At 38.9% G+C, this 27,915-nt stretch overlaps 1 protein-coding gene across 4 annotated transcripts in view; it reads right to left on the bottom strand.

The window, feature by feature from the left end:
• The window catches only part of MAP4K3 (mitogen-activated protein kinase kinase kinase kinase 3), a 184,293-nt gene that overhangs the window by 87,674 nt on the left and 68,704 nt on the right, over positions 1 to 27,915 (bottom strand). For all 4 annotated transcript variants that reach the window (XM_040224684.1, XM_040224687.1, XM_040224685.1 and 1 more), the window contains exon 3: positions 4,410 to 4,500. In XM_040224684.1, coding sequence (XP_040080618.1) covers positions 4,410 to 4,500 — 91 coding nt within the window. The remainder of the gene's footprint in view (positions 1 to 4,409; positions 4,501 to 27,915) is intronic.

Consider the following 27,915-nt stretch of genomic DNA (forward strand, 5'->3'; position numbering starts at 1 on the left):
TTCAAGTACACTGGATTTCAAAGGTTTAAAATATCTCATCATCTAAATAAAATTGTTTTTACAATTCCGGCTCTGATCCTCCAAAGGCTTTTCTTTTGAGGAGCATTTGCTGTTATTCAAAGGATACTCTGGGCTAAGGAAAGCTCAGAAGCAATCTGAAGTCAAAATCATAATTTGCTTAAAAGAAACAATAGTTAAAAGAAGCTTAAAAGAAGTTCTTCTGGGAATAAAGAATAGGCCTATAGTGATTTAACTCTGTTGTTTTATAAATATATACACAGAAATACACAGATAAATATATATACGAAAACAGGACTATTTAAATATCCAAAGAAATGTTTTATATATTCAGCTCTTATTGCATAGTATGTATAATTAGGCACTCAATAAACACAGGCCTTTAAAATTTTTTTTTAAAATTTTATACTGGAGCATAATTAATTAGTTACACATTAGCTTCAGGTGTAGAGCAAAGTGATTCAGCTGTACATATATATATATATTTAATAAACACGAATCTGAACAAACTTTGGGAGATGGTGGACAGGGAAGCCTGGCATGCTTCAGTCCACAGGGATATAAAGAATCAGACATGACTCAGTGACTGAAAAACAATAACAATTCTTTTTCAAATTCTTTTCCCATTTATGCTATCATGGAATACTGAATAAAGTTCCATGTGTTTTATAGGAGGTCCTTGTTGGAATAAACACAGGCTTTTAAGGATACTGAAGAGCAAGTAAGGAAGGCACCATCAAGAAGAGGCTCAGTCTTGAGATTTCCTTGGGAAGTGATCATAGCTCACTATAATCCTGTTATAAAATATGCTTCTGAAATTAATTATATGCTGGTCATCTATTCAGTAAATTCAAGGGTTAAGTCTAATTTTCTGGAGGGGAAATTTATTAACAAACTACATTAGTTCAATTTCCTCAATTTTTGGCCTAAATTTGTTATACTAGGCTACAATGGCAACAAGATAGAAGAAAGTCACTAAGAAAGGGGGGTTCAGGATTGGGAACTCATGTATACACGTGGCGGATTCATGTCAATGTATGGCAAAACCAATACAGTATTGTAAAGCAAAATAAAGTAAAAATAAAAATTAAAAAAAAAATCCCATTTCTTAAGCCACACACACACACAAAAGAACAATATATATTTTAGAGGGCTTGTATCAAGTTCTAACAAACAAGCTCCTTGCCTTCTGTAAAATGAGAAAGAATCCAAGAAACCACGTTTCCTTGGAGACTAAATCTGCCCTTTTTGGACTATGTAATACCTATACCTAAAAGAATGCTGGCTAGGTACCTGGAAAGCCAGGTTTAAATCCCAGTGCCTACAATGAGTAGTTGGATAACCTGAAGAAGTCATTTATCCAGCACTCCATCGTCTCATCAGTAAAAAAAAAGAGTGGGCTAAAGTGACAAGACCTCTTAGTCCTTTCCAGCTCTAACACCCTACAAGGCTAGTGATCATTGTCCCATAGTCTGAATTTGGCTGGGTCTAGACTTTACCTAGGGAAGTAGGGAAGAATTTATTGAAGAATAAAGAAAGAGAGGATTAATTGCTATTTTATATGAATACTACCGCTTGCTTTCATATTACTTTCATCAGCTATACAAGTTACAGAATAAAACTATCTATTTAAACCAATAGTACTGGGAATTCCCTGGTGTTCCAGTGGCTAGGACCTCGAGCTTCCACTGCAATGGGCATGGGTTTGGAGCTAAGATCCCACATGCATTGCCGTGTGGCAAAAAGAACAAAAACCACAACAAAACCCCCAAAATCTACCACCAACGAAACAACAAATCCCCCTAAAAAATCCCAGTATTCCTATGTCAGATCATTCAACTCCAAATGAACACAGCCTCACTTAAAATAATAACCTTAATTTTGTCTGGTTCATTATGGTTTCTGGACAGTTTTGCCCTTCGCATTCTTATATTCAGATTAAAATAAAAGTACCCTCTTTAAAAAAAAATTCATCCAGTTATACAGATATTTGCACACTTTTCTGTATGTATACTATCTTTCAATTTTAAAAGTTTACTTTAAAAAAAAAAGGGTATTCAAAATATAGTCAGAATACATGTTTCTTGAAATCTAAAAGGAAGTAATACTTTTGTTAGGCATAACCTCAAACTGGCTCTCTTGCAGCAAGTCTCAAAGTTAAGGTTAAAGAGTATGTGCTGTTTTGCCCAAAGCCTCAACAAAAATGGATATAAGCCCGAAAGGAATTCTGCATTCTGGTAACAAGATCAAATGTTCTGCTGCTTAACCTGTGTGAGAAGGCTCCTGCCTAAGGAAGCCAGAAAGTCTAATGTCCAATTTAGTGTAACATGAGCTTGGGGGATCTTCTGGGGCAGGACAGGGGCAGGGGGGTAAGATGTGAAATGTTACAAGTTTATCTGGTCAGCTCTTTTGCCAAGAAGTAGAAAGGCCAAGTCAAAAGTCATGTGATCCACGAGCAGAGTATCACAAAAAGCTTCTATAAATAATTTGAAATGAGACTGGGAACTAAATACTTGGCAGGAAACTCTCTCAAACACCTTATTTGTAAAACTGGAAGAATATTTACCAGAGTAATATTGTTAGCAGCATTGTTGAAAAAAATCAAATAAGGCACTGACCTGATGGTATTTAAAAAATAGCTAAAAGTAATAGCAACTGTACCAATAGTAGTAGTAATAGCAGTTAACATTATCGAGCATTTATTATGCTGTAATCATTGTTCTAAACACGTGTATTTACCGATTATCCTCATTGGCTATCACATCATGTATCTATTATCTGCATTTTAGAGATGAGCAAACAGAGGCACAGAGTGATTAGGTAATTTGCCATAAGTCACACAGTTAGTAAGTGATGGCGTCAGGGTTCAACCAACCTGATTCCAGAACTCTAGGCTCTCTAAACTAGCAACTATACTACTGTCTCTTTCACAAAAAGACCACCCCAAGGTTGCCATGTAAATGGGTGCAGCTATCTTGGAATAACAGGTTAGACTGTGGATGGTCCCATACTTCTAGAAGACTCAGGCCATGTTTGAGAAAAGCTCAGTTCAACGTCTCTGGGGAAACACAGAAACTCTTAAATTACCTATTCTTCCTTGGAGGAAGAAAACTTTGTAATACTTTTCCCAAATGAGTCTAAGCAGGGTCATTTTGTTAGAACCAACAGTAAAACAAATTGTTTTGAAATAATTTTAACATAGTGATAGCAATCGATTATTTGTATCATGAGTTTAAAAGATTTTAAGCAACTTCTTTGAGCTGATAACAGTAACTGCCTGTGCTGGGTCTGTCCATAAAATAAAAACTGATGCAGAAACGGTTGTTAGAGTATTGTCTGAACCACTCACCATTAAAGCAGTTTCAACTTGGTTGTTAAAGAACCCATTCAAAATGTTTAATAGTCACTGACCTGGGGGTAGTACCTGTCCCTATGTGAACTAAAGTCTCCATTAAACCCACCCTTCGACCTCAATGAAGGTGGGCAATCAAAGCTGTCCAAGAGTAGTTAGAATCAAGAAGAGTTGGTCCGGCTGGCTTTTCACAAGCTGGAAAGAAGAGAGGGCAGAACTGCCCAGTCTTTTCCATATGCTGTGCCTGCATCAGAAGAGGAGAAGTGTTTTGTACTTGGCTCATAGATGGAAGGGGCGCTGTAATAAGTTACATCCTTATCTTACTTACCCTACAATGTATGGAAACCAAACAGGAGGTTTTTTTTTTTTTAATACCCAAGAAAACATTCTGCAATCCCCCCTTTTGGAAGGAACCTTGAAAACAATTAAGTTACAGTGTTCAACTTATAACTACATACAGAAGTGAATGAAACACAAGATTTGACCTTGAGGTCATCCCCTATGGAATATGATCTGGGAAACCCAGCCTGGTCCTGCCAAACAAAACAAGGGGTGGTAAATTCAGTCTTTCTAAGTTCACTTTAGGACCTGGGAAAGTAAGAAGCTAGTGAAATAATTATAATTCGTAGTCCTTGGATAAAACAAAAGGAAGGGATGATGCAATACTCTGAGGATAGAGGCACAAAAGAAAAAAAAGGGTTCTAATAAAAATAACAGATATGCTTTCTAAATTCACCCAAGACTAGAAGAAAGGGGCAACAGAATGGTTTATTTAGATCTCTACCATAGAAAGACTAACCACAGAACTTTTTACTTGTGAAACTATATCCAGATCCCAAGAGTACAACAGACGTATCACAGACTGTGGTACTGGTTACAGAATTAGAGAGGTCATAAAAATTCCATTCATGTGAAAATACTGTATCGCCAAAGCATGAAGAAATATACAAAACATGGTACTTGAGCTAACTTAATTTTGTTAAATGTATTAAATGACAGAAATCATTATTGCTTTTCATAAGGGAAACAAACAATGTACCTGAGATAGCTTCCAAAATAAGCAACAATATTTGGGTGTTTACAGTCTTTCATCATAATAATTTCTTGCTGCACAACTGCAAAGTCTTCTCCTAGAATAAAAAATAAGCATGTTGAATATTTAGCAGGTAGATTTCAAAATGTCAATTTGTTTCAAAACATAATAAATTATGCTGATATTATTTTTAATGACAACTTCAGTCCTTTCTTGACAGAATGTAAAGTACAGCGATTAAAAGTATGAACTCTGGCCCCAGACTGTGTGGATTCGAATCCTAACTCTGTCCCTGATGAAGCTGTGTGGACTTGGGCAAGTTACTTGATCTCTCTGTGCCAATTTCTTCCTCTGTAAAATGGGGATAAAAAATAATAATAACCTATCTCATAGGGCTGTTGGAAGGGTTAAGTGAACTAATGTATGTAAAATGCTTAGAACAGTATCTGACACAGAGAAAGCATTAGATAAGCATTTACTATTATTACAATTATGCTCTGGATATAATCATCACGTAATTCACTAGAAATACATTATTTTTTCCCTTCATTAGCAAATAACATTTAATATAAGTTTACACAAAGAAGCAATTCTTTTTAAAGTTAGGGTAGGAACCCTTAGACACCCAGACTATCCAATGTACCTCCACAGTTCTCTGTGTAGAGTTGAGCGGCCTTTAGCATTACTGGGTTACCAGGTGGTCCCTACACACAGGCCTATCCTGTACTCAAGTGCCTTGACCCAGGTGTGCTGGGGTGTAGAATGGGATTGTATCTAAGCCTGGTCAGACTGTAAGCAAATAATCTCTCCCCTTCTACTCCTTTCCTCCTTGCCCAAATTCTTCGAAATAAGATCTGGCAATCCTATAACAATGTCACACACTATGCCTTCTGAATGAACACTTGTCATAGAAAAAGAACTGCCATGAATGCAAATGTGGTAAAGCAGAGACTATGCAGAAAAAGAACATGTAGAAGTGCTTACATTTAAATCAAAGCAGCTTTTTATTACTAATTCCGTTTTTAAAGCATTGCTGCTGCTGCTGCTGCTAGGTCGCTTCAGTCGTGTCCGACCCTGTGTGACTATATACTATGAAAAATCTGATTAAATGAATATTAGTGGCAAAGTCAAAAATAGGCGTCCCAAACCAGTCTAAATCATAAAAGCAAGGGTGTAATGAGAAGCCCTGACATTTTGATCTTGGCATTTGCCACCTGTAAATGTAACGGAGGCCTGAAGTAGCCTAACTGTGAAACATGTGAACTCGATACAGTCCCAGTTACAGTGAAGAAGTAGTAGAGAAGAGACAGTATGTCAGATTTGTCATTTCTGCACTGAAATGAAAATCAAACATCTCCAAAGGGAGAGTAGCAAATTTTTATATTTTCAAAATTTCAAAAGAAAATCACTAAACCAGGAGGATATTCCGCTGGGTTTACTTTCCACTAGTAAGAATTCTTGATTTTCAGTATATTAAGAAAAATCCGAGATAAAAATAATAAAGCCATAATGAGACTAATACCCATTTTCAGGGATATACTAAATACTTCGAAAGCTCTAAATTTTGCCTTTTCACCTGCCTCTTGATTATCCTTTTCCCCAATCTGGTAACTGGGTTACAGGAGATCAAAGTTGAGACAAAGTGAACTCCAGGACTTTAGTTTAATGGTTAAGAGGACAGCTACTCTCTTCCTGAAGTTGTTAGTCATCACACAACCTCTAAGGGAGCCAGAATAATACTGATCTGCAGAAAACAACAAGAAGAAACAAAAAAAGGGGAGAAGGGGAAAGGCATGTGACAAGTAATTAAACCTGGAAATCTCATCTGCCTTGGTCATTTCCAGATATACCTGTTCTTGATCAATAAATTCCCTGTGCTGTTTAAGCCACCTTGAGTTGTAGTTTCTGTCACACCTGCAAGCATCAATGCATCAATGTCTACATGTCTACATCCTCCCTGGACTGATACATCCTACAGAACAGGATGATGCTTTTATGATCTTTGTCTCCCTAGCACCTAATATGTAATCAATAATAAGCACTTGTCTGAATGAATCCTTGACAGAACGTAATGCCTCTACCTGATGACTCTAAGTCAGGAACACTGGCTTTCGGTTTAATTTCATCCAGTTATTAGCATGTTTTATACAACTGTTTGCTTGCTACTCCTGTGCTTTTACTAAAACCTATGAGTGACTTTAAGTCTTCAACTATCTCTTTTCCCAGGAAATCTTGATACAAAGTGCTTCCTTTTTATCCTATTAAGTCAATTCCTGTGATTAGGACAATGGCCAAATGAAATTCAACATTTTTGCAGGGAAAAAAAATCCAAAGGAAAAAAACTGACAATTTGATTTTTAAAGGTAACTGAAAAAGGTAGATTTGAGAAGGAAAAGAGAAAGCAGTTTATTACATTAATTAATCCAAAGGAGACTAACAGACTTAAAGGACTTTCTTCAAAGTTCAGGAGAAATATTCCAAAAAATAAATTATTAGCCCCTCCCCCACCTAAATCTTAGCATACCTAACTGGACACTGCAAATTCTTTCCAATTTTGAGAGTCTAGGAGTTTTTGGTAAAATTTTTAGACATGAAAGTGAAGCGAGGATGGCAAAAATAAAAACAAAACCTAACTGAAAAAAAAACAGGCAAGCCTAGGAGTAGAGATCATGAATAAATCAAGTAGGCAGGCAGAAAAATACAAACTAATACATGCAAAGTTCTCGGAATAAACATGACACATACTAAGTGGTAAAAAATATTAATTCTTTAGTAGGCTGAATAATGGCTCCAAGGATAGCCAGATGCTAACCTCTGAAACCTGTGAATGCTACCATATATGGCAAAAAGAGGTTCGCAAGTGTGATTAAATTAAAGATCTTGCAATGGGAAGATTATCCTGAATTATTAGGGTGGGCCCTCTAAGTGTAATCACAAGTGTCCTTTTAACAGGAGGCACAGGGGATCGCTGCTCCATTTTTGGGCTAAGATCAAATGTAAGAGGAGGGAGAGGGAGACTTGGAATGGCAATCCACTCCAGTATTCTTGCCTAAAAAATCCCCTGGACAGAGGAGACTGGCAGGCTACAGTCCAAAGGGTTGCAGAGTCGGACACGACTGAGCGACTGAGCGCAGCACAGAGGGAGACTTGACTATAAGAAGGCAAGGAGCAAGATGCTATGTCGCTGGCTCTGAGGATGGAGGAAGAGGCCAAGAATTAACAAATGCAAGGAATGTAGCTCTAGAAGCCAGAAAAGGCAAGGAAACTGATTCTCCCTTAGCATAGTCAGAGGAAAAGCAGCCTTGTGAACACTCTGATCTGGACCCAGTGAAATACATTCTGGACTTCTAAATTCCAGAACATTAAGATTAAGAATAAATTTGTGCTGTTTCAAGTCATCAAGTGTGGGATTTGCTAACGTAGCCATAGGAAATTAACACATAATTACTATCAACATTATGTGTGACAGAGCTGACTAGCCATACACAAAAAATCTGCGCTCTCCCCTTCACGGTAGGGAACTGCTGGGAGGTGATCAGCTAGTCAAAAGACATGTCAAAAGACATTCCCTGTCAACATGATGTGCCTAAGAGACTAGTTCTCGCCAATGGGATGTGGGCAAAAAAAAATGCCCTTTTCCTGCTCTTTATTTTCCCATTTGCAGGCTACCTGACACTGTGAGGTCCCAGAAAATGTGAGAAGTCTGGGTCTCTGACTCATCATAAGAAAAATTTCCTCCAACAACTTGAACATCTGCTCTAAACTATGACATAAACTTGCAATAAAACTTCAGCTCAGTTCAGTCACTTGGTCGTGTCCGACTCTTTGTGACCCCATGGACTGTGGCACCCCAGGCATCCCTGTCCATCATCAACTCCCAGAGCTCACTCAAATTCATGTCTATTGAGTCCGTGATGCCATCCAACCGTCTCATCCTCTGTCCGTCCCATTCTCCTCCTGCTTTCAATCTTTGCGAGCATTAGTGTCTTTTCAAATGAGTCAGTTCTTTACATCAGGTGGCCAAAGTATTGGAGTTTCAGCTTCAACATCAGTCCTTCCAATGAATATTCAGGACTGATTTCCTTTAGGATCGACTGGTTGGATCTCCTTGCAGTCTAAGGGACTCTCAAGAGTCTTCTCCAACACCAAAGTTCAAAGCATCAATTTTTTGGCACTCAGCTTTCTTTATAGTCCAACTCACATCCACACATGACTACTGGAAAAACCATAGCTTCGACTAGAGGGACCTTTGTTGGCAAAGTAATGTCTCTGCTTTTCAATATGCTGTCTAGGTTGGTCATAGCTTTTCTTCCAAGGAGCAAGCGTCTTTTAATATCATGGCTGCAGTCACCATCTGCAGTGATTTTAGAGCCCAAGAAAACAAAGTCTCTCACTGTTTCCATTGTTTCCCCATCTATATGCCATGAAAAGATGGGACCGGATGCCATGATCTTTGTTTTCTGAATGTTGAGTTTTAAGCCAACTTTTTTTCACTCTCCTCTTTCACTTTCATCAAGAGGCTCTTTAGTTCTGCACTTTCTGCCATAAGGCTGGTGTCATCTGCATATCTGAGGTTATTGATATTTCTCCTGGCAATTTTGATTCCAGCTTGTGCTTCATCCAGCCTGGCATTTCACATGATGTATTCTGCATATAAGTTAAATAAACAGGGTAACAATATACAGCCTTGACGTACTCCATTCCCGATATGGAACCAACCAGTCTGTTGTTCCATGTCCAGTTCTAACTGTTGCTTCCTGATCTGCATATAGATTTCTCAGGAGGCAGGTCAGGTGGTCTGGTATTCCCATCTCTTGAAGAATTTCCCACACTTTGTTGTGATCCACACAGTCAAAGGCTTTGGCATAGTCAATAAACAGAAAATTTTCTGGAATTCTCTTGCTTTTTCAATGATCCAATAGATATTGGCAATTTGATCTCTGGTTCCTCTGCCTTTTCTAAATCCAGCTTGAACATCTGGAAGTTCACAGTTCACATACTACTGAAGCCTGGCTTGGAAAATTTTGAGCATTACTTTGCTAGCATGTGAGATGAATGCAATTGTGTGGTAGTTTGAACATTTTTGGCATTGCCTTTCTTTGAGATTGGAACAAAAACTGACCTTTTCCAGTCCTGTGGCCACTGCTGAGTTTTTAAAATTTGCTAATTTTAGGTGCAGTACTTTCACAGCATCATTTTTTAGGGTTTAAAATAGCTTAACTGGAATTCCATCACCTCCACTAGCTTTGTTCGCAGTGATGCTTCCTAAGGCCCACTTGACTTCACATTCCAAGATGTCTGGTTCTTGGTGAGTGATCACACCATCATGATTATTTGGGTCACGAAGATCTTTTTTGTATAGTTCTTCTGGGTATTCTTGCCACCTCTTCTTAATACCTTCTGCTTCTGTTAGGTCCATACCATTTCTGTCCTTTATTGAGCCCCTTTGCATGAAATGTTCCCTTGGTATCTCTAATTTTCTTGAAGCGATCTCTAGTCTTTCCCATTCTGTTGTTTTCCTCTATTTCTTGGCACTAATCACTAAGGAAAGCTTTCTTATCGCTCCTTGCTATTCTTTGGAACTCTGCATTCAAATGGGTGTATCTTTCCTTTTCTCCTTTGCCTTTCACTTCTTTTCTTAGCTATTTGTAAGGCCTCCTCAGACAGCCATTTTGCATTTCTTTTCTTTGGGGATGGTCTTGATCACTGTCTCTTGTACAATGTCACGAATCTCCATCCATAGTTCTTTAGGTACTCTATCAGATCTAATCCCTTGAATATATTTCTCACTTCCACTGTATAATCATAAGGTATCTGATTTAAATCATACCTGAATGGTCTAGTGGTTTTCCCTATTTTCTTCAATTTAAGTCTGAATTTGGAAATAAGGAGTTCATGATCTGAGCCACAGTCAGATCCTGGTCTTGTTTTTGCGGACCATATAGAACTTCTTCATCTTTGGCTGCAAAGAACATAATCAATCTGATTTCTATATTGACCATCTGGTGATGTCCATGAGTAAAGTCTTCTCTTGTGAGGTTGGAAGAGGGTGTTTGCTATGACCACTGCATTCTCTTGGCAAAACTCTCTGTTAGCCTTTGCCGTGCTTCATTTTGTACTCCAAGGCCAAATTTGCCTGTTACTCTAGGTAGCTCTTGACTTCCTACTTTTGCATTCCAGTCCCCTATGACGAAGAGGACATCTTTTTGTGTGTGTTAAATTCTAGAAGGTCTTGTACGTCTTCATAGAACCATTCAGCTTCTTCAGCAGTACTGGTTGGGGCATAGACTTGGATTACTGTGATAACTGAATGGTTTCCCTTGGAAACGAACAGAGATCATTCTGTCGTTTTTGAGATTGCATCCAAGTACTGCATTTTGGATTCTTCTGTTTACTATGATGGCTACTCCATTCTAAGAGATTCTTGCCCTCAGTAGTAGATACAGTGAAGTAGTGAAGTCGCTCAGTCGTGTCCGACTCTTTGCGAGCCCATGGACTATAGCCCACCAGGCTCCTCCATCCATGGGATACTCCAGGCAAGAGTACTGGAGTGGGTTGCCATTTCTTTCTCCAGGGGATCTTCCCCACCCAGGGACCGAACCCAGGTCTCCCACTTTGTAGGCAGATGCTTTACCATCTGAGCCACCAGGGAAGTCCAGTAGTAGACATAATGGTCATCTAAGTTGAATTCACCCATTGCAGTCCATTTTAGTTTCCTAAAATGTTGATATTCATTTTTTTTTGCTATCTCCGTTTGACCACTTCCAATTTGCCTTGATTCATGGACCTAACATTACAGGTTCCAATGCAATATTGCTCTTTACATCATCAGACTTTACTTCCATTACTAGTCACACCCACAGCTGGGTGTTGTTGTTTCCTTTGGCTCTGTTTCTTCATTCTTTCTGTAGTTATTTCTTCACTGATCTCCCGTGGCAATTGGGCACCTACTGACCTGGGGAGTTCATCTTTCAGTGTCCTATCTTTTTGCCTATTCATTCTGTTCATGGGGGTTCTCAAGGCAAGAGTACTAATGTGGTTTGCTATTCCCTTCTTCAGTGGACCACGTTTTGTCAGAACTCTCCACCATGACCTGTCCATCTTGGGTGGCCCTACACAGCATAGCTCCTAGTTTCAATGAGTGAGAGAAGGCTGTGGTCCATGTGATCAGTTTGGTTAGTTTTCTGTGATTGTGGTTTTCATTCTGTTCGCCCTCTGATGGATAAGGATAGAGACTTATGGAAGCTTCCAGATGAGAGAGACTGACTAGGGGGAAACTGGGTCTTGTTCTGATGGGGGGTGGGGGGTGGGGGGCCATGCTTAGTAAATCTTTAATCCAATTTTCTGTTGATGGGTGGGGCTGTGTTCCCTCCCTGTTGTTTGACCTGAGGTCAAACTATGGTGGATATAATGAAGATAACGAAAACTTATTATGCTCTAGTTTAGTTATTACAGCAGTTAGCATTATCCTAAAGTGATGTAATTACCAACCATTTAACAAAAAAGTTGTTCAAAATGAAGCAACTGACAAAGAACTAATCTCAAAAATATACAAGCAACTCCTGCAGCTCAGTTCCTGAAAAATAAACGACCCAATCAAAAAATGGGCCAAAGAACTAAACAGACATTTCTCCAAAGAAGACATACAGATGGCTAAGAAACACATGAAAAGATGCTCAACATCACTCATTATCAGAGGAATGCAAATCAAGACCACAATGAGGTACCATTTCACGCCAGTCAGAATGGCTGCGATCCAAAAGTCTACAAGCAATAAATGCTGGAGAGGGTGTGGAGAAAAGGGAACCCTCTTACACTGCTGGCGGGAATGCAAACTAGTACAGCCACTATGGAGAACAGTGTGGAGATTCCTTAAAAAACTGGAACTAGAACTGCCATACGACCCAGCAATCCCACTGCTGGGCAAACACACTGAGGAAACCAGAATTGAAAGAGACACATGTACCCCAGTGTTCACTGCAGCACTGTTTATAATAGCCAGGACATGGAAACAACCTAGATGTCCATCAGCAGATGAATAGATAAGAGAGCTGTGGTACATATACACAATAGAGTATTATTCAGCCATCAAAAAGAATACATTTGAATCAGTTCTAATGAGGTGGATGAAACTGGAGCCGATTATACAGAGTGAAGTAAGCCAGAAAGAAAAACCCAAAAGAGTATACTAACACATATATATGGAATTTAAAAAGATGGTAACAATAACCCTGTATGCGAGACAGTAAAAGAGACACAGATGTATAGAACAGTCTTTTGGACTCTGTGGGAGAGGGAGAGGCTGGGATGATTTGGGAGAATGGCATTGAAACATGTATATTATCATATGTGAAATGAACTGCCAGTCCAGGTTCGATGCAGGATACAGGATGCTTGGGGCTGGTGCACTGGGATGACCCAGAGGGATGGTATGGGGATGGAGGTGGGTGGGGGGTTCAGGATGGGGAACATGTGTACACCCATGGCAGATTCATGTTGATGTATGGCAAAACCAATACAATATTATAAAGTAATTAGCCTCCAATTAAAATAAATAAATTTAAAAAAAGAAAACAAAAAACCAAAAAAGTTGTCCAAACTGTAGGACGTTTTCCAAACTGTTAATTCACAAATGTTTTAATGGATTAACAAACACAAGACTCTATCCTTTTAACAGACAGAGGACAGATAAAATGAATAAGATTATTGACGTTTGTATTTGCTTCATTTTTTATACATTTTTAATTTAATGCTTTCCTATAAAAAGCTATTCATATATGTGAGAGCTGTAAGACCTACTCTTATTATTACCATAAGCACTTTGTCTTAATAAGCTACCAGTCATATTTTCAAAAAATAGGCAAAAAATTCAATAAAGCAAATAAAATTCCACAAACACTGTTGCTAGATAAATATGGTGAAGCTGTCAAAAGAGAACTACTGGCAGGGTAGCACTACCACTGTGGTCTTTTTAACAGTTTATGTATCTAAGTCCAGGTATTCTTGTGTGTATCTGTACAATGAGTGGAAGGAGAAAAACAGGCGAATGTAAGGATTACCTGTATTGGGAGGTGAACCAACAGGCAAGTCTTTAGGAGACCAAGTCTGGGTCTCCTTGTAAACTGTCTTCTGTTTCCCTAGTTCTTTCCTTATGAAGTAACAGACAAGTTCACATGTCACCCTCAACTATCTTTTGTTTTTTGCTTTTTATTTTGATTCTTTTTAAAATTTTCTCTGGGTCATCTTCATGCGTCTCTCCTAAGTGTTTAACATGTTCATGTCTCTCAGAACATTTTTCTAGAAGTGTCACGACAAATGTCATGATAAAGAAATAATTCTTTGCAGTATCAAAAGTTAATTAACACAGTAACTAACAACAGGGCAGATTAGAATTTAAAACATATAACTACAACTTTTAAAGAGTTTACAAGCAAGTTATTTCGTTATAGATCTGATTTACCTTAGTGTGTAAGCATGTAAAGAAATATGTGTATGAGCATGTATTTGTGTATATATATTATTTGTGAAAATATCTAATGCTTTCACTTGGGTGAAGATGAATATTCTTAGGACATTCTGTGTTGAGAAGACATTCAACAGTCACCACACAGACAGCAGCTAATATGACATTAAAGAAAACATACTAAAGAGCATGGGTAGAGTTCTAGAAATGAACAAGACTTTCCTTGACTTTAAGAAACTTACAGGGGATAAAAAACGTTGCACAATCATCACTATAATACCTTAGAGTCAAACCTTAAATAACTCCCTTCTTTTTCTTTTTAAAGTTATTCAACAGACTACCAACAACTACCATCAACTACTATCTGCCAGCAATGGGATGGCACCAGTTTAAAAAAAAATGCAAACAAAAATCCCTGGCACTGTAGAGCTTACCTTCTAATGTAAGTAGACAGGCAATAGACAAAATAAGTCAGCAAAATTATATAGTATATTAGAAAGCAATGCGTACTAAGGTGAAAAATGAAGCAAAGGAGGGAATAGGGATTTGGCAGGAATGGCTAAAGAGAGTGGGTGAGAAAGAAGATATTTGACTATAGACACAAAGGGGAAGGGAGCCCCTGAAAAGGGTCAAACTGCCTGGCTTCTTGGAATAGGAGGCAGGCTGCATGCTTGGTGTGGAGTGAGCTAGGAGAGAGCTCAGAAGATGAGGGTGATGAGGGGGTATACCATATGTGAGCACTTTGTCTTGTACTCTGAGACAGGAATCCGCAAAGACCCGACATGCTAACACTGACTGCTGGGTGAAAAACAGAAGGAGCAATGGTGGGAGCAGGGAAATCATTCAGAAGGTTATATGTATCAACCCCTGGAGATGTGCACTGGATTGCACCAGGGTTGGAGCAGTGACGGTGGGAAGATGTGATCCAACTTGATCTATTTTATTTTTTTTATTTTTATTTTTTTTCAACTTGATCTATTTTAAAGATAGGGCCAACTGGTTCCATCTGACTGGAAGTAGAGTATGAGAAAATGAGATGATTTAAATACCACTTTCAAACGTATGGTCTGAGCAACTGGGAAGATGGAGTTGCCATTCACTGAAGTGTATTGATGCCCTTATTTCTGTAACATTAAATCTACGCTTTGCTGCTGGACTCACCATGTCTAGCGCAGGGTCAAGATTAAGGACAAGTATTTTGGAATCAAAATATTGAACTATGAAACTTGGTTTCACAACATTCTGGTTGTATGATCTTAGGCAAATTCATTCGTTTTCACATTCTCTGAGCTCAGGTTCCTCATTATGAAATGGAGACAACAGTGTCTCCCTCTGAAGGTTACTGCAAAGGTTAAATGAAAGAAGTAGCTAAAACAAGACGTCACACATGTTTAATAACTATTACCTCTATTACCGTCACCCAGTATGATTTGCTCTTTGTAATCCTACTTCCATTTCTCCTACAATTCCCCCGCTTACTCTGCTTCAGCCACACTGGCTCCCTTGCTCTTCCTTGAATACCACACACAGCTCCTGACTCAAACAGAGCCTGTGTACTTTTTATTCAGCTGCCTGCAATGTTCTTTTTCCGTGCAACTGCCTTGATTTCTCACTTCCTCTAGGCCTCTACTCAACTGTTACCTCTAAGATGAGACCTTCTCTAATAACACCATATAAAATAGCAACTCACGACTATAACTCTACAACACCCTTACCCTGCTTTATTTTGCTCCATGGCACTTATCACATCTAATACACTCTGTTTATTTACTCTGTCTCCCAACACATAATAGGGGCATTCAGTCTGAAGGCACTCTGAAGGACTTAATGAATTATTCTAGAAGTACTAAGCAATTGAAACCCACAAGTGAAAAAATAAGGTAGTATGAATAGTAGAAATACAAAGTTCTCACTATCTGCAATATATATGATTGTGTTCTTGGAAAGCAAGAAAACAAAAATCAACTGAAAAAACAACCAGAAACAATAAAAAAAAAAATCAAGTCAACAAGTTAGAATACATACCTCAAATTACGTATCTAAAGCTAAGCTTTAAAATGTGTAGGCTACATTTAAATAAAATATTTATAAGTATTTTTGGAGTTAGATATCGAAAAAACTGGAAAAACATTTCACTTATGAACAAAAGAATTTACTATGGTAAAGATGGCATCTGTCTCATGAATTTATTTCTGAATTAATGTAATTCCAACCAAAATCCCAATTGAATCTTCCTTTGAACATAAAAAAATTATAACTAAATTCATCTGGAAAAAATAGACACAAGGGAATGATTTTGTAGTACGCATTATTTTTAAATGAGTAGCTCTTATTTAAAAATTGATACACCAGGAGAAGGCAATGGCAACCCACTCCAGTACTCTTGCCTGGAAAATCCCATGGACGGAGGAGCCTGGTAGGCTGCAGTCCATGGGGCTGCACAGAGTCGGACATGACTGAAGCAACTTAGCAGCAGTAGCAGCAGCATGTAGTTACAAGCATAATGTAGATGGATCCTAAACTACATATCATGTGTAATTCATAAATGAGACTGTGCATAAAGAAATGATCCTATTAAGTGTAGAATTAATGGAGTTTTAGATATGCAGATGACACCATCCTTATGGCAGAAAATGAAGAGGAACTAAAAAGCTTCTTGATGAAAGTGAAAGAGGAGAGTGAAAACGCTGGCTTAAAGCTCAACGAGAAAACGAATATCATGGCATCTGGTCCCATCACTTCATGGGAAATAGATGGGGAAACAGTGGAAACAGTGGCAGACTTTATTTTGGGGGGCTCCAAAATCAATCACTGCAGATGGCGATTGCAGCCATGAAATTGAAAGACACTTACTCCTTGGAAGGAAAGTTATGACCAACCTAGATGGCATATTCAAAAGCAAAGACATTACTTTGCCAACAAAGGTCCCTGTAGTCAAGGCTATGGTTTTTCCAGTGGTCATGTATGGATATGAGAGTTGGACTGTGAAGAAAGCTGAGCGCTGAAGAATTGATGCTTTTGAGCTGTGGTGTTGGAGAACACTCTTGAGAGTCCCTTGGACTGCAAGGAGATGCAACCAGTCCATTCTAAAGGAGATCAGTCCTGGGATTTCTTTGGAAGGACTGATGCTAAAGCTGAAACTCCAATACTTTGGCCATCTCATGCAAAGAGTTGACTCATTGGAAAAGACTCTGACGCTGGGAGGGATTGGGGGCAGGAGGAGAAGGGGACGACAGAGGATGAGATGGCTGGATGGCATCACTGACTCAATGGACATGAGTGTGAGAACTCCGGGAGTTGGTGATGGACAGGGAGGCCTGGGGTGCTGCAATTCATGGGGTCGCAGAGTCGGACATGACTGAGCGACTGAACTGAACTGACACAATATCCTTTCTGTGTTGGTGCTTGTATTTAAGACTGTAAGTCTCATCAGCTTTTGCACCGTTAATGTCTCTATTAGACTCTTTAAAAAAGTATCTTTTATGGTTAATAAAATGTATCTTTTATGGTTAATAAAATGTAGCACCTGCTCCTATGCTAGCTTTCATTCTTACATATTTTCACAGGGAACCTGTTTTAATGAATTTATGTTGAGAAGTTTTAAATCAAATTCTATGTCAGGATTTTACATTAATGTCCAATCAGTGGTTAGATTTGTTCAATGTTAAAATAGGTATTATGGTAACTTCCTCATCAGTTAAATAACTAATTTAAAGTATAACATGTTTTTTATTAAGAGAAACTAACTTATAGAGAAGTTTGGCTGAGAATAGACAACTGTTAAGGCCCTTTGTTGTATAGAATGCTGTGCTTTAATAAATCATGATGTTGTAATAGAAAAATAAATAAATAAAAATTGATACACCCCAAAGAATTCTCATCTTTTTTATTCTTTGTCTATTTTGGATCATGTTAAAGATCCTGTGACCAGAGAGACAGGAGAAAGAAATAAAAAGCATCCAAATTAGAAAGGAAGAAGTAAACTGTCTTTGTTTGCAGATTTTCTATGTATAAAATTATAATAATTCCACAGGAAAACTGTTAGAATAGATGAATTCAGCGAAGTTTTAGGATACAAAATCCACATACCCAAGCAACAAACAATCAGAAAAGGAAATGAAGAAGCTCTCAGTTACAATCTCATGAAAAAAGAATAAAATATTTAGGAATAAACTAATCAAGAAGATGAAAGACTTGCATACTTAAAATTACAAAGTACTGCTGAAATAAAGAAATAAATGGAGACACCCATATTCATGGATTAAAAGACTTAATATTGTTAAGTGTCCATACTACCCACAGTGATCTACAAATTCAATGCAATCCCAGTAAAATCCCAATGGCATTTTTGAAAAAATACCATTAGAAAAAACAACCCTAAAAGTCATATGAAACCGTTACAAAAGACCTTGATTATCCAAAACAAGATACAAAGTTACAGTAATCAAAACCTTTCAGTACTGGCATAAAGACAGACCTACAGACCAATGGAAGAGAATGGAGAGTCCAGAAATAAACCCATATACATATGATCAATAGATTTTGAACAAAGGTGCCAAGACTACAGAACAGGAAAAGACTAGTCCCTTCAACAACTGGTGATGGGAACAATGGATATCCATATACAGAAAAGTGACATTAGATCCGTCTCTTATATCATGCATGAAAATCAAGTCAAAATGGATTAAAGACTTAAACCCAAGACCAGAAACAATAAAGGGAAAACATCTTTAACACTGGTCTTGGAAGTGACTTCTTGGCTATGATGTGAAAAGAACAAGGAACAAAAGCAAAAATAGAAAAGTGCAACTACATTAAACTAGAAAGCTGCTGCAGGGCAAAAAAGGAACCTAAAGAATAAGAAAATATTTGCAAACCATATATATGATAAGAGATTAGTATCCAAAATATCTAAGTAACTCCTACAACTCAATAGCAAAAATAAACAAAAAAACCCCAACAAAACAAAAACCCTTATTAAAAAAAGGGGAAAAGGGCTTCAACAGATAATTCTCCAAAGAAGACATTACAAACAGCCCAGAGGTATACGAAAACTTGTTCAACATCACTAATCAGAAGGAAAATGCAAATCCATATTTGCAAATACACAAACGCAAAGCCACAATGAGGTATTAACTCACACCTCTTAGGACAGCAACTAGAAAAAAACAGTGAAAATAACAGGTGTTGACAAGGATGTGAAGAAATCGGACCAAGTGTACACTCTTGGTGGAAATGCAAAATGATGCAGCTGGTATGGAAAACAGAATGGAGGTTGATCAAAAAATTAAAAATAGGACCATCATCTAATCTAGCAATACCCCTTTTGGGTATTTAACCAAAAGAATTAAAATCAGGATTTCGAAGATATATCACACTCCCATGGTCACTGCGGCATTATTCACAGTGGCTAAAAGGTCTAGTGATGCATGAATAGACGAAAATGTGGTACGTGCACACACACAAACACACACACAATGGAACAGTATTCAACTACAGAAAGAAGGAAATGTTGGCATACACAACAACACTGATAACCCTTGAGGATGGACCCCGAGGACATGCTGAGTGAAATCAGTCAGTCACAGAAGGACAAATACTACATAATTCCACTTATAAGATATCTACAGTAGTCAAACTCATGGAAACAGAAACAAGACAGGGGTTGCCAGGATCTGGAGGCTGAGTGGGGTGGGAGTGGTGAGGAGGTGCTGTTCAATAGATTTAGAGTTTCAATCATGTTCGAGATCTTCTATACAGCTCAAGTTTACAATTAGCAATACTGCTATAAATGTATTGCATGATATACTTAACAGCATATCATGTTATTGATATGCCTGACACACTTAAACGTTTATTTAGGGGGTAGACCTAATGTTATGTTTTTTTACATGCAAACATACAGACATACACAGAGTGTCCTATGGCCTGAGGAAAAAATTTAAACTATGGGAATAAGTAAGGTTTCTCACGCCCATGATATGCGTACTCACAAATCTTCCTTCTATTTTAAAAACAGAGAAATGGTAATATTTATCTATCCTATTATGTAAAAGTATTTTAATTATAAGATCAGTTTTACCTTTTAATATGATGTGTGATCCATAGGGTCGCAAAGAGTCAGATATGACTGAAGCGACTGAGCACGCCCCATTCAAAGTACACAATTTATAAACCCCATTTCATACTACAGAAACAATAAATTGAAATAATAATTTCAGTAAAATCATGGCTCACAACCCAGAGCTGTTGTGATTCCCTTAAACAAGCTGTCAATTATTGTAACAAATTACCAGAATACCAGGAAATTTAATTACTATCTTAAGCTAAGAAGACATGAGATCTAACAACTGGTTTTAAAAAGATAAAATTGGCTTTAAGAAATGACATACTCCGCTGGATCATCGAAAAAGCAAGACAGTTCCAGAAAAACATCTGTTTCTGTTTTATTGACTATGCTAAAGCCTTTGACTGTGTGGATCACAATCAACTGTGGAAAATTCTGAAAGAGATGGCAATACCAGACCACCTGACCTGCCTCTTGAGAAACCTGTATGCAGGTCAGGAAGCAACAGTTAGAACTGGACATGGAACAACAGACTGGTTCCAAATAGGAAAAGGAGTACACCAAGGCTTATTTTGTCATCCTGCTTATTTAACTTATATGCAGAATACATCATGAGAAGCACTGGGCTGGAAGAAGCACAAGCTGGAATTAAGATTGCCGGGAGAAATATCAATAACCTCGGATATGCAGATGACACCACCCTTATGGCAGAAAGTGAAAAGGAACTAAAAAGCCTCTTGATGAAAGTGAAAGAGGAGAGTGAAAAAGTTGGCTTAAAGCTCAGCATTCAGAAAACGAAGATCATGGCATCTGGTCCCATCACTTCATGGGAAATAGATGGGGAAACAGTGGAAACAGTGTCAGACTTTATTTTTGGGGGCTCCAAAATCACTGCAGATGGTGACTGCAGCCACGAAATTAAAAGACACTTACTCCTTGGAAGGTAAATTATGACCAACCTAGATAGCATATTCAAAAGCAGAGACATTACTTTGCTAATCAAGGCTATGGTTTTTCCAGTAGTCATGTATGGATGTGAGAGTTGGAGTGTGAAGAAAGCAGAGCGCCAAAGAATCGACGCTTTTGAACTGTGGTGTTGGAGAAGACTCTTGAGAGTCCCTTGGACTGCAAGGAGATCCAACCAGTCCATTCTAAAGATCAGTCCTGGATGTTCTTTGGAAGGAATGATGCTAAAGCTGAAACTCCAGTACTTTGCCCACCTCATGCAGAGTTGACTCATTGGAAAAGACTCTGATGCTGGGAGGGATTGGGGGCAGGAGGAGAAAGGGACGACAGAGGATGAGATGGTTGGATGGCATCACCAACTCGATGGACATGAGTTTGTGTAGGCTCTGGGAGTTGGTGATGGACAGGGAGGCCTAGCGTGCTGCAATTCACGGGGTTGCAAAGAGTCGGACACGACTGAGTGACTGAACTGAACTGAACTGAAGGAATACAAGGGTAAAACGTGTATCTCTACCAGGGTTACCAATGAGAACCACAGTCTATTATTCAGTGAGAGTTCTAATTTTGAGATGGTTCAAGCTCTCAGACATTGTGGTTTTCTCTCACAAGACTTGATTTAAAATAAAGTTTTATAGTGGCTCTTGATGTATTCTCGAGGCCATGAAGGCATTAAGCACAATCAAATAAAACTCACTAAGCTACCATTCCCGAAAATAAAAAAAGTATGGCAAAACTATTCTCCCCACAAACTCAATTTTGACTTGCATCTGCCTCTAATGTTAACACAGACGGTACCTCTTCCTTGTCCTTCGTCTTATGAGTTACATTTTACGTCTCATTCTTTCACCCTAAAATCCTGCCCATCCCTGCCTACCATGGTACTCAAGTGTGGATGTTTTAATAGCAATAGGTCTTCTTACCAGGGGAGTCTCTCTTCTCCATCTATCCTGTGTATACAGACCACACCACTAACCTATTTTTAAAAAATCCCATCATTCACAGGGTAGAGGCTAAATCTCTGTGCAATAACATTTATGGTTCTCCATACACTATAATCAATCTGCTCTTCACATCTTATTTCCTTCTATATTTCCTATTTATTTCCCACTATGACAAACAGAGCATAGTCACTAGTGTTAGTCACTCAGCTGTGTCTGACTCTTTGTGACCCCATGGACCATAGCCTGCCAGGCTCCTTTGTCCATGGAATTCTCTAGGCAAGATACTAGAGTGGGTAGCCATTCCCTTCTACGGGGGCTCTTCCTAACCCAGGGATTGAACCTAGGTGTCTTGCACTGCAGGCAGATTCTTTACCATCTGAGCCACTGGGGAATCCAACAGAGCATACCGCTGTAGTTAAATCAAACTACAGTCTTCCAAACAGGCCTAGCAAGTCAATACCACCTCTGCTTTCACATTATCCTCATATTATGAAATACTCTCCATTCCCTTATACTGCCAGCAAAATCCCAGCCAGCCTTAAAGACTCAGCTCAGCTGAACTGTTGTTTTCTTAATTACCCCAAGTGAAATGAACCTCACAACCTCTCTGGACCCACCAAGAGAATCAGGAGATATTAGCTCCTCTGTTCTATCAATATTCTTTCACACAGCATCTTGCCTAAATAGGCTCTATCTAGAGTATTTCACAAGAAAACAGCCAAAGCCAGCTACTCAGAGACCTGTGGACTGGTAACGTTTTTCTAGCCACAGCCAGCACCACTCCTTATCGCCAGTACCACTCCTCATACACATATTCTGCTCAGTGGGTAAATCTCTGCAATGAGGCTACTGACACACGCTCTCTGGCTGGTTAGTTTTCACAATGGGTAACAAGCTCTTTGAAGGGAGGAACGACGTCTTTGTACCTATTCCAATTAAACTGAGTACTAAACAAATATTCACGAAGCTGAACCACTGAAGTGACACAGGGTTGAGGAGGAGGAAGAAACTGCAGCTATAAGGAAAAAGTCTTTATTTTTGAACATTATTCCCTTGCCCTGTGTGCATCTGACCAGCACAGTGGGCCTCAAGCTTACTGTGACAATAACGTGGCTCTGTTATGTTAAGGAGTGGCTAGGCAACCCATGGTTAATCTTTGAAAAGTCATTATCACGAATGATGTAACAACTCTCTTCAAGAGGGCAATGAACACCTGGCAGCACCAAATGAACAGGTGGTGGAAGGGATTCAGTCCAGCACTCAGGGAGATGGGGAAGCAGCAGAGAGCTCAGTTCCCTCCCTGCCCTCTGGGACAGGAGACGGAGGAGGAAAATGCACCCCCCCACCTCTCAGGACAGAGAAGGCTAATGTCAAAGGCTGGCAGGAAAGAAGATTCCTAACAGTTAACTCTGGAGACCCATGAAAATATCGTGGAATGGGTCTTACTGGTACTTAGTCACACTTTAAAAATTTTGCTTTACAGTTTAATAAACAATGCTTTTCTGAAAACAAAACATCATACCTTATTTTCTCACGATGAATTTTCCTACTTATCAATCTCAGTATTTTTCATGGTGTTGGAAGAGGAATGAGTTTCCCTACTTAGAAGAGTTACTCCCATGAGCTGCTACCTAATTAATCAGTGTTATCTGTCTGCATTTATATTCTACTTTAATAACTAAAGCTGTAAAAAATACCACAAATGAGTGTCTACAAGCAACTTTAATTAAATACTATTTCTTTGGTGTGAAAAACTAACGAACAACTGGTAAAGAGTCAAAGGAATCAGGTCCACAAACAAGATGAATGGCCTTGGGTAAATTACAAGCGCAGTGCCTACTTCCTTGCAATAGGAAATGTGAGCATTAGGCTGAAGAGACTGTTCAAATGATACTTCTCTGCCTTCAGGTATTTTCTACGCCAAGTTCTGAAAATTGTAAAAAAATCTGACCACCATCTATCTATGACCTAAAAAGTATCTTCTGGCTCTAAAATAGACTTTAAAACACAACAAGAAGAAAAAAAGGTAAGAACTTGAAAGTGAAGTCTGAAAGTACTGTGTTGATCTGGGTTTTTCCATAAGATGTAGTAAAACCCAAACCAACTTTTGGGCCAACCCAATACCTATCTGTGCATTCTATTATATTAGCAGGCTCTGCCACAAGCGTTCATTTGGATCCCTTTTTAACTTTCTTTTAAAGTAAGCCTCAAGAGCTAGCAGTTACTAGCTCCATCAGCCTAACAACCACAGAAGCAAACCTGCAGTCTGACAAGAGCAGGTTTACTGACCACTGCAACAAGGAAGACTGCACACCAGGGGAATCTTCAGCTGCCTCACAAAACAAAGGAGCAAGAGTAGTTATAAGATTTGGGGAAGAGTAGTGGGCCTTCCCTGGTGGATTGGATGGTAAAGAATCTGCCTGCACTGTGGGAGACCTGGGTTGGGAAGATCCCCTGGAGGAGGGCATGGCAACCCACTCTAGTATTCTTGCCTGGAGAATCCCCATGGACAGAGGAGCCTGGCGGGCTACAGTCCATGCGGTCAAACAGTTGGACACAACTGAGCAGAGTGTGAAAACTGTAAGACTTACAACTATAATAATATTTATAGTAGTCATAATATAACAGTAGAGTATAGGGCTTCCTAGGTGGTGCTATGGTAAAGAATTCGCCTGTCAACACAGGAGATGTAAGAGATGCTGGTTCAGTCCCTGGGCTGAGAAGATCCCCCGGAGGAGGGCATGGCAACTGACTTCAGTATTCTTGCCTGGAGACTTCCATGGTCACAGGAGCTTGGTGGGCTGCAGGCCATAGGTTGCAAAGAATCGGACACGAGTGAAGTGACTTAGCACGTATGCATAGAGTACAGGTGAAATTTACATAAAGCTGTGTTTTTATAGGCTTAGAGCAAAGCAGAGCTGTGTGTAAAGGGTCTACTTCAGGACTGGACTGCAAAGTGAACCAAGATCCTCTTTCCTCACGAACTACAAAATTAAGACAGATGTGGATGCTGTGTCCAGAAACCCCTTATTTGGAGCTGTGTGTCTTGGCTGTAAATTAAGACCACTACTCTATGTCAGAGAGACCTAGATTCTCCAGGCAAGAATGGATGTTTTATTCTTCCTGATATAATTACACACAAGTCAAGTTTCTGACAGCCTGATTTTCCAAAACAAAGTTTTTCAGTGAGTTGGCAAGCCACAGTCATTCAAAGACAGGGTTTGTTATGACATTTCACAGCTCTATCATTCTTGGGAGAAATATTGTTTCTTGTTGAGTCTGAGGTTTTATCTATGTCTGCTATTCCAGCCTGATAAATGGCCAGATTCTGACTTTCTCTGCTATTTAAGATTCCTGTCTCCATTTTATGTCAGCGTGTAAATGAACAGCTTGCTAATTAAACTGATTACATTATGCTCTTCAGAAAAGTTTGTTTGCTGATTTATCTTTTGTTTATTATACAGCAATTTCTCCATGAAAGACATCCAACTTCAGTGGATACACTGGTTTTGAAAAAAACATTATCTTACCTCAGTGAAGTCCATGTACTTATTTAATGTGCCAGCTTAATTTCAACTAGTATAATGCCCTCAAGGTCCATCCACGTTGCTGCAAACGGCAGATTTCGTTTTCTCTCTTGGCTGAATAATACTCTGTGTATATATGTCTACACATGCACGCACACATGCACACACCCATATCTTCTTTATCCATGCATCCACAGACACTTAGGTGGCTTCTTTATCTGGGCAGTTGTGAATAATGACATAGGAGTGCAGGTATCTCTTTGATATCCTTTCATATCCTTTTGCTATATACCTAGAGGTGGGACTGCTGGATCACACTGCAGTTGTATTTTTCACTTTTTAAGGAATCTTTATAGTGTTTTCCACTGTGGCTACACCAGTTTACATTCCCACCAACAGTGCACAGGGGTGCCCTGTTCTCCACCTCCTCACCAACATTTATCCCTTGATAAAAAAATGGGACATTTTTATGATAAAAATCGAAAAACCTTTGCACAGCAAAGGGAACCTCAAGAAAATGAGGTTCTCCCTACAGCATGGGAGAAAATATCTGAGAATCATATACTGGGTAAGAGGTTAATATCCAAGAAAATATAAAAAAAAAACTCATAAAAGTTAATGGCAAGAAACCCCAAACAATCTGATTTAATAATGGACAGAGGAACTAAAGAGATATTTTTCTGAAGAAGACACACAAATGGCCAACAAGTATATAAAAGGTGCTCAACATCATTAATCACCAGGGAAATACAAACAAACCACAATAAGATATCACCTCATGTCTGTTAAAATGGTTATCATAAGCAACACAAAAGATAGCAAGTGTAGACTAATTTTTATTGTGAAGATCTCTGGGACTACAATGTAATTTATAAAACATCAATAAAATGTAAACTTTGTTAGAAGCAATTGGTCTTAAATGGAAACTGGACTTTCTTCTATACTGGTGTATTATGGGAATACAGTAAATATTAAATTTGTATTAGCAGTATTTCAAGTAAAATGCCAGAAGTCACTGGTCTGCATTACATAGGGGGAATCAAGAAGACTTTCTGCAGGAAGATGAGATCATGAAGTGATATTATCTGGGTAATATTGTTCTCTTTTCTATAAAATATTACTATTTCTATCTCTCATTAAATACTTGTCTTACTGTTGCTCAGTAAGCAAGGTTTGTTTTTTTTTGTTACCCACTTCATGAGTAAGGCTTAAAATAAATTTACAAATATCTTTCTGTTATCCTCTGAGACTTTGGAGAAAAGGTAACATGGATGGATAATTTATATAATAGAGCAGGAAATGCACTAATGAGGAATTTTTAAAATAGAGACAAATTTACCTACCTAGGGGTAGTACCCTGTCTAATTCCCTTAATACTAATTTCTAAAGAAAAGTTTTTTAATAGGTAAAAATTGATGACATATTGTTTCTAGGTGATATTCCAGTGACAGTTCTTGAATAGCAGCATAGGTAAGTCAATGGGCATAATAAAAACGGTTGATTTCTAACTTCAATTAGGTAGTCAATGCTGTACAATTCCATTACTGCTAACTGGTCAGTTCCGTCTATTTTCTTACCCGGGTTCAAATCCTCATAATAAAAATACTCAAATTGCCTCGTGGGGTAGACTACCGTTTGTGCCTCCAAAAGCCATTCTTTCCTTCTTCTTGGACATGCTAACAACCACATTTCCCAGCCTCTTCCATTTCCCTCTTGCATTTCTGCAGCCATTGAAGTTAAGCTCTAGCAACGAAATGAGCAACAAAAATGAGCAGAACTGGTGTGTGACTTCCAACCACACTTCGTAAAAAGAAAAGTTACTTGCCTTAAAATATCTATCTATCTACCTGCAAGCTAAAGATGGACATACTAGTGACCCAACCTCACATTAGCAGATGAATGAGTGCTCCACTGGGTGATGCCATAAGCCGCAAGGAACATGCATCCTTGAACAACCGCATGGAACATAACTGAATTACCAACATGGGTTCACCTCAGAACTATTATGAGAGAGAGAAATCAATCTCAATTTTGTTTCAGTTCAGTTCAGTCCCTCAGTCGTGTCCGACTCTGCGACCCCATGAATCGGAGCACGCCAGGCCTCCCTGTCCATCACCAACTCCCAGAGTTCACTCAGACTCACATCCATGAGTCAGTGATGAGATCCAGCCATCTCATCCTCTGTCGTCCCCTTCTCCTCCTGCCCCCAACCCCTCCCAGCATCAGAGACTTTTCCAATGAGTCAACTCTTCACCTGAGGTGGCCAAAGTACTGGAGTTTCAGCTTTAGCATCAGTCTTTCCAAAGAACACCCAGGACTGATCTCCTTTAGAATGGACTGGTTGGATCTCTTTGCAGTCCAAGGCACTCTTGAGGGTCTTCTCCAACACCACAGTTCACAAGCATCAATTCTTCGGCACTCAGCTTTCTTCACAGTCCAACTCTCACATCCATACATGACCACAAGAAAAACCATAGCCTTGACTAGACGGACCTTTGTTGGCAAAGTAATGTCTCTGCTTTTGAATATGCTATCTAGGTTGGTCATA

The sequence above is a fragment of the Oryx dammah genome, unplaced genomic scaffold (genome assembly GCF_014754425.2).
Source record: "Oryx dammah isolate SB20612 unplaced genomic scaffold, SCBI_Odam_1.1 HiC_scaffold_25, whole genome shotgun sequence".
Taxonomy (NCBI): Eukaryota; Metazoa; Chordata; class Mammalia; order Artiodactyla; family Bovidae; genus Oryx; species Oryx dammah.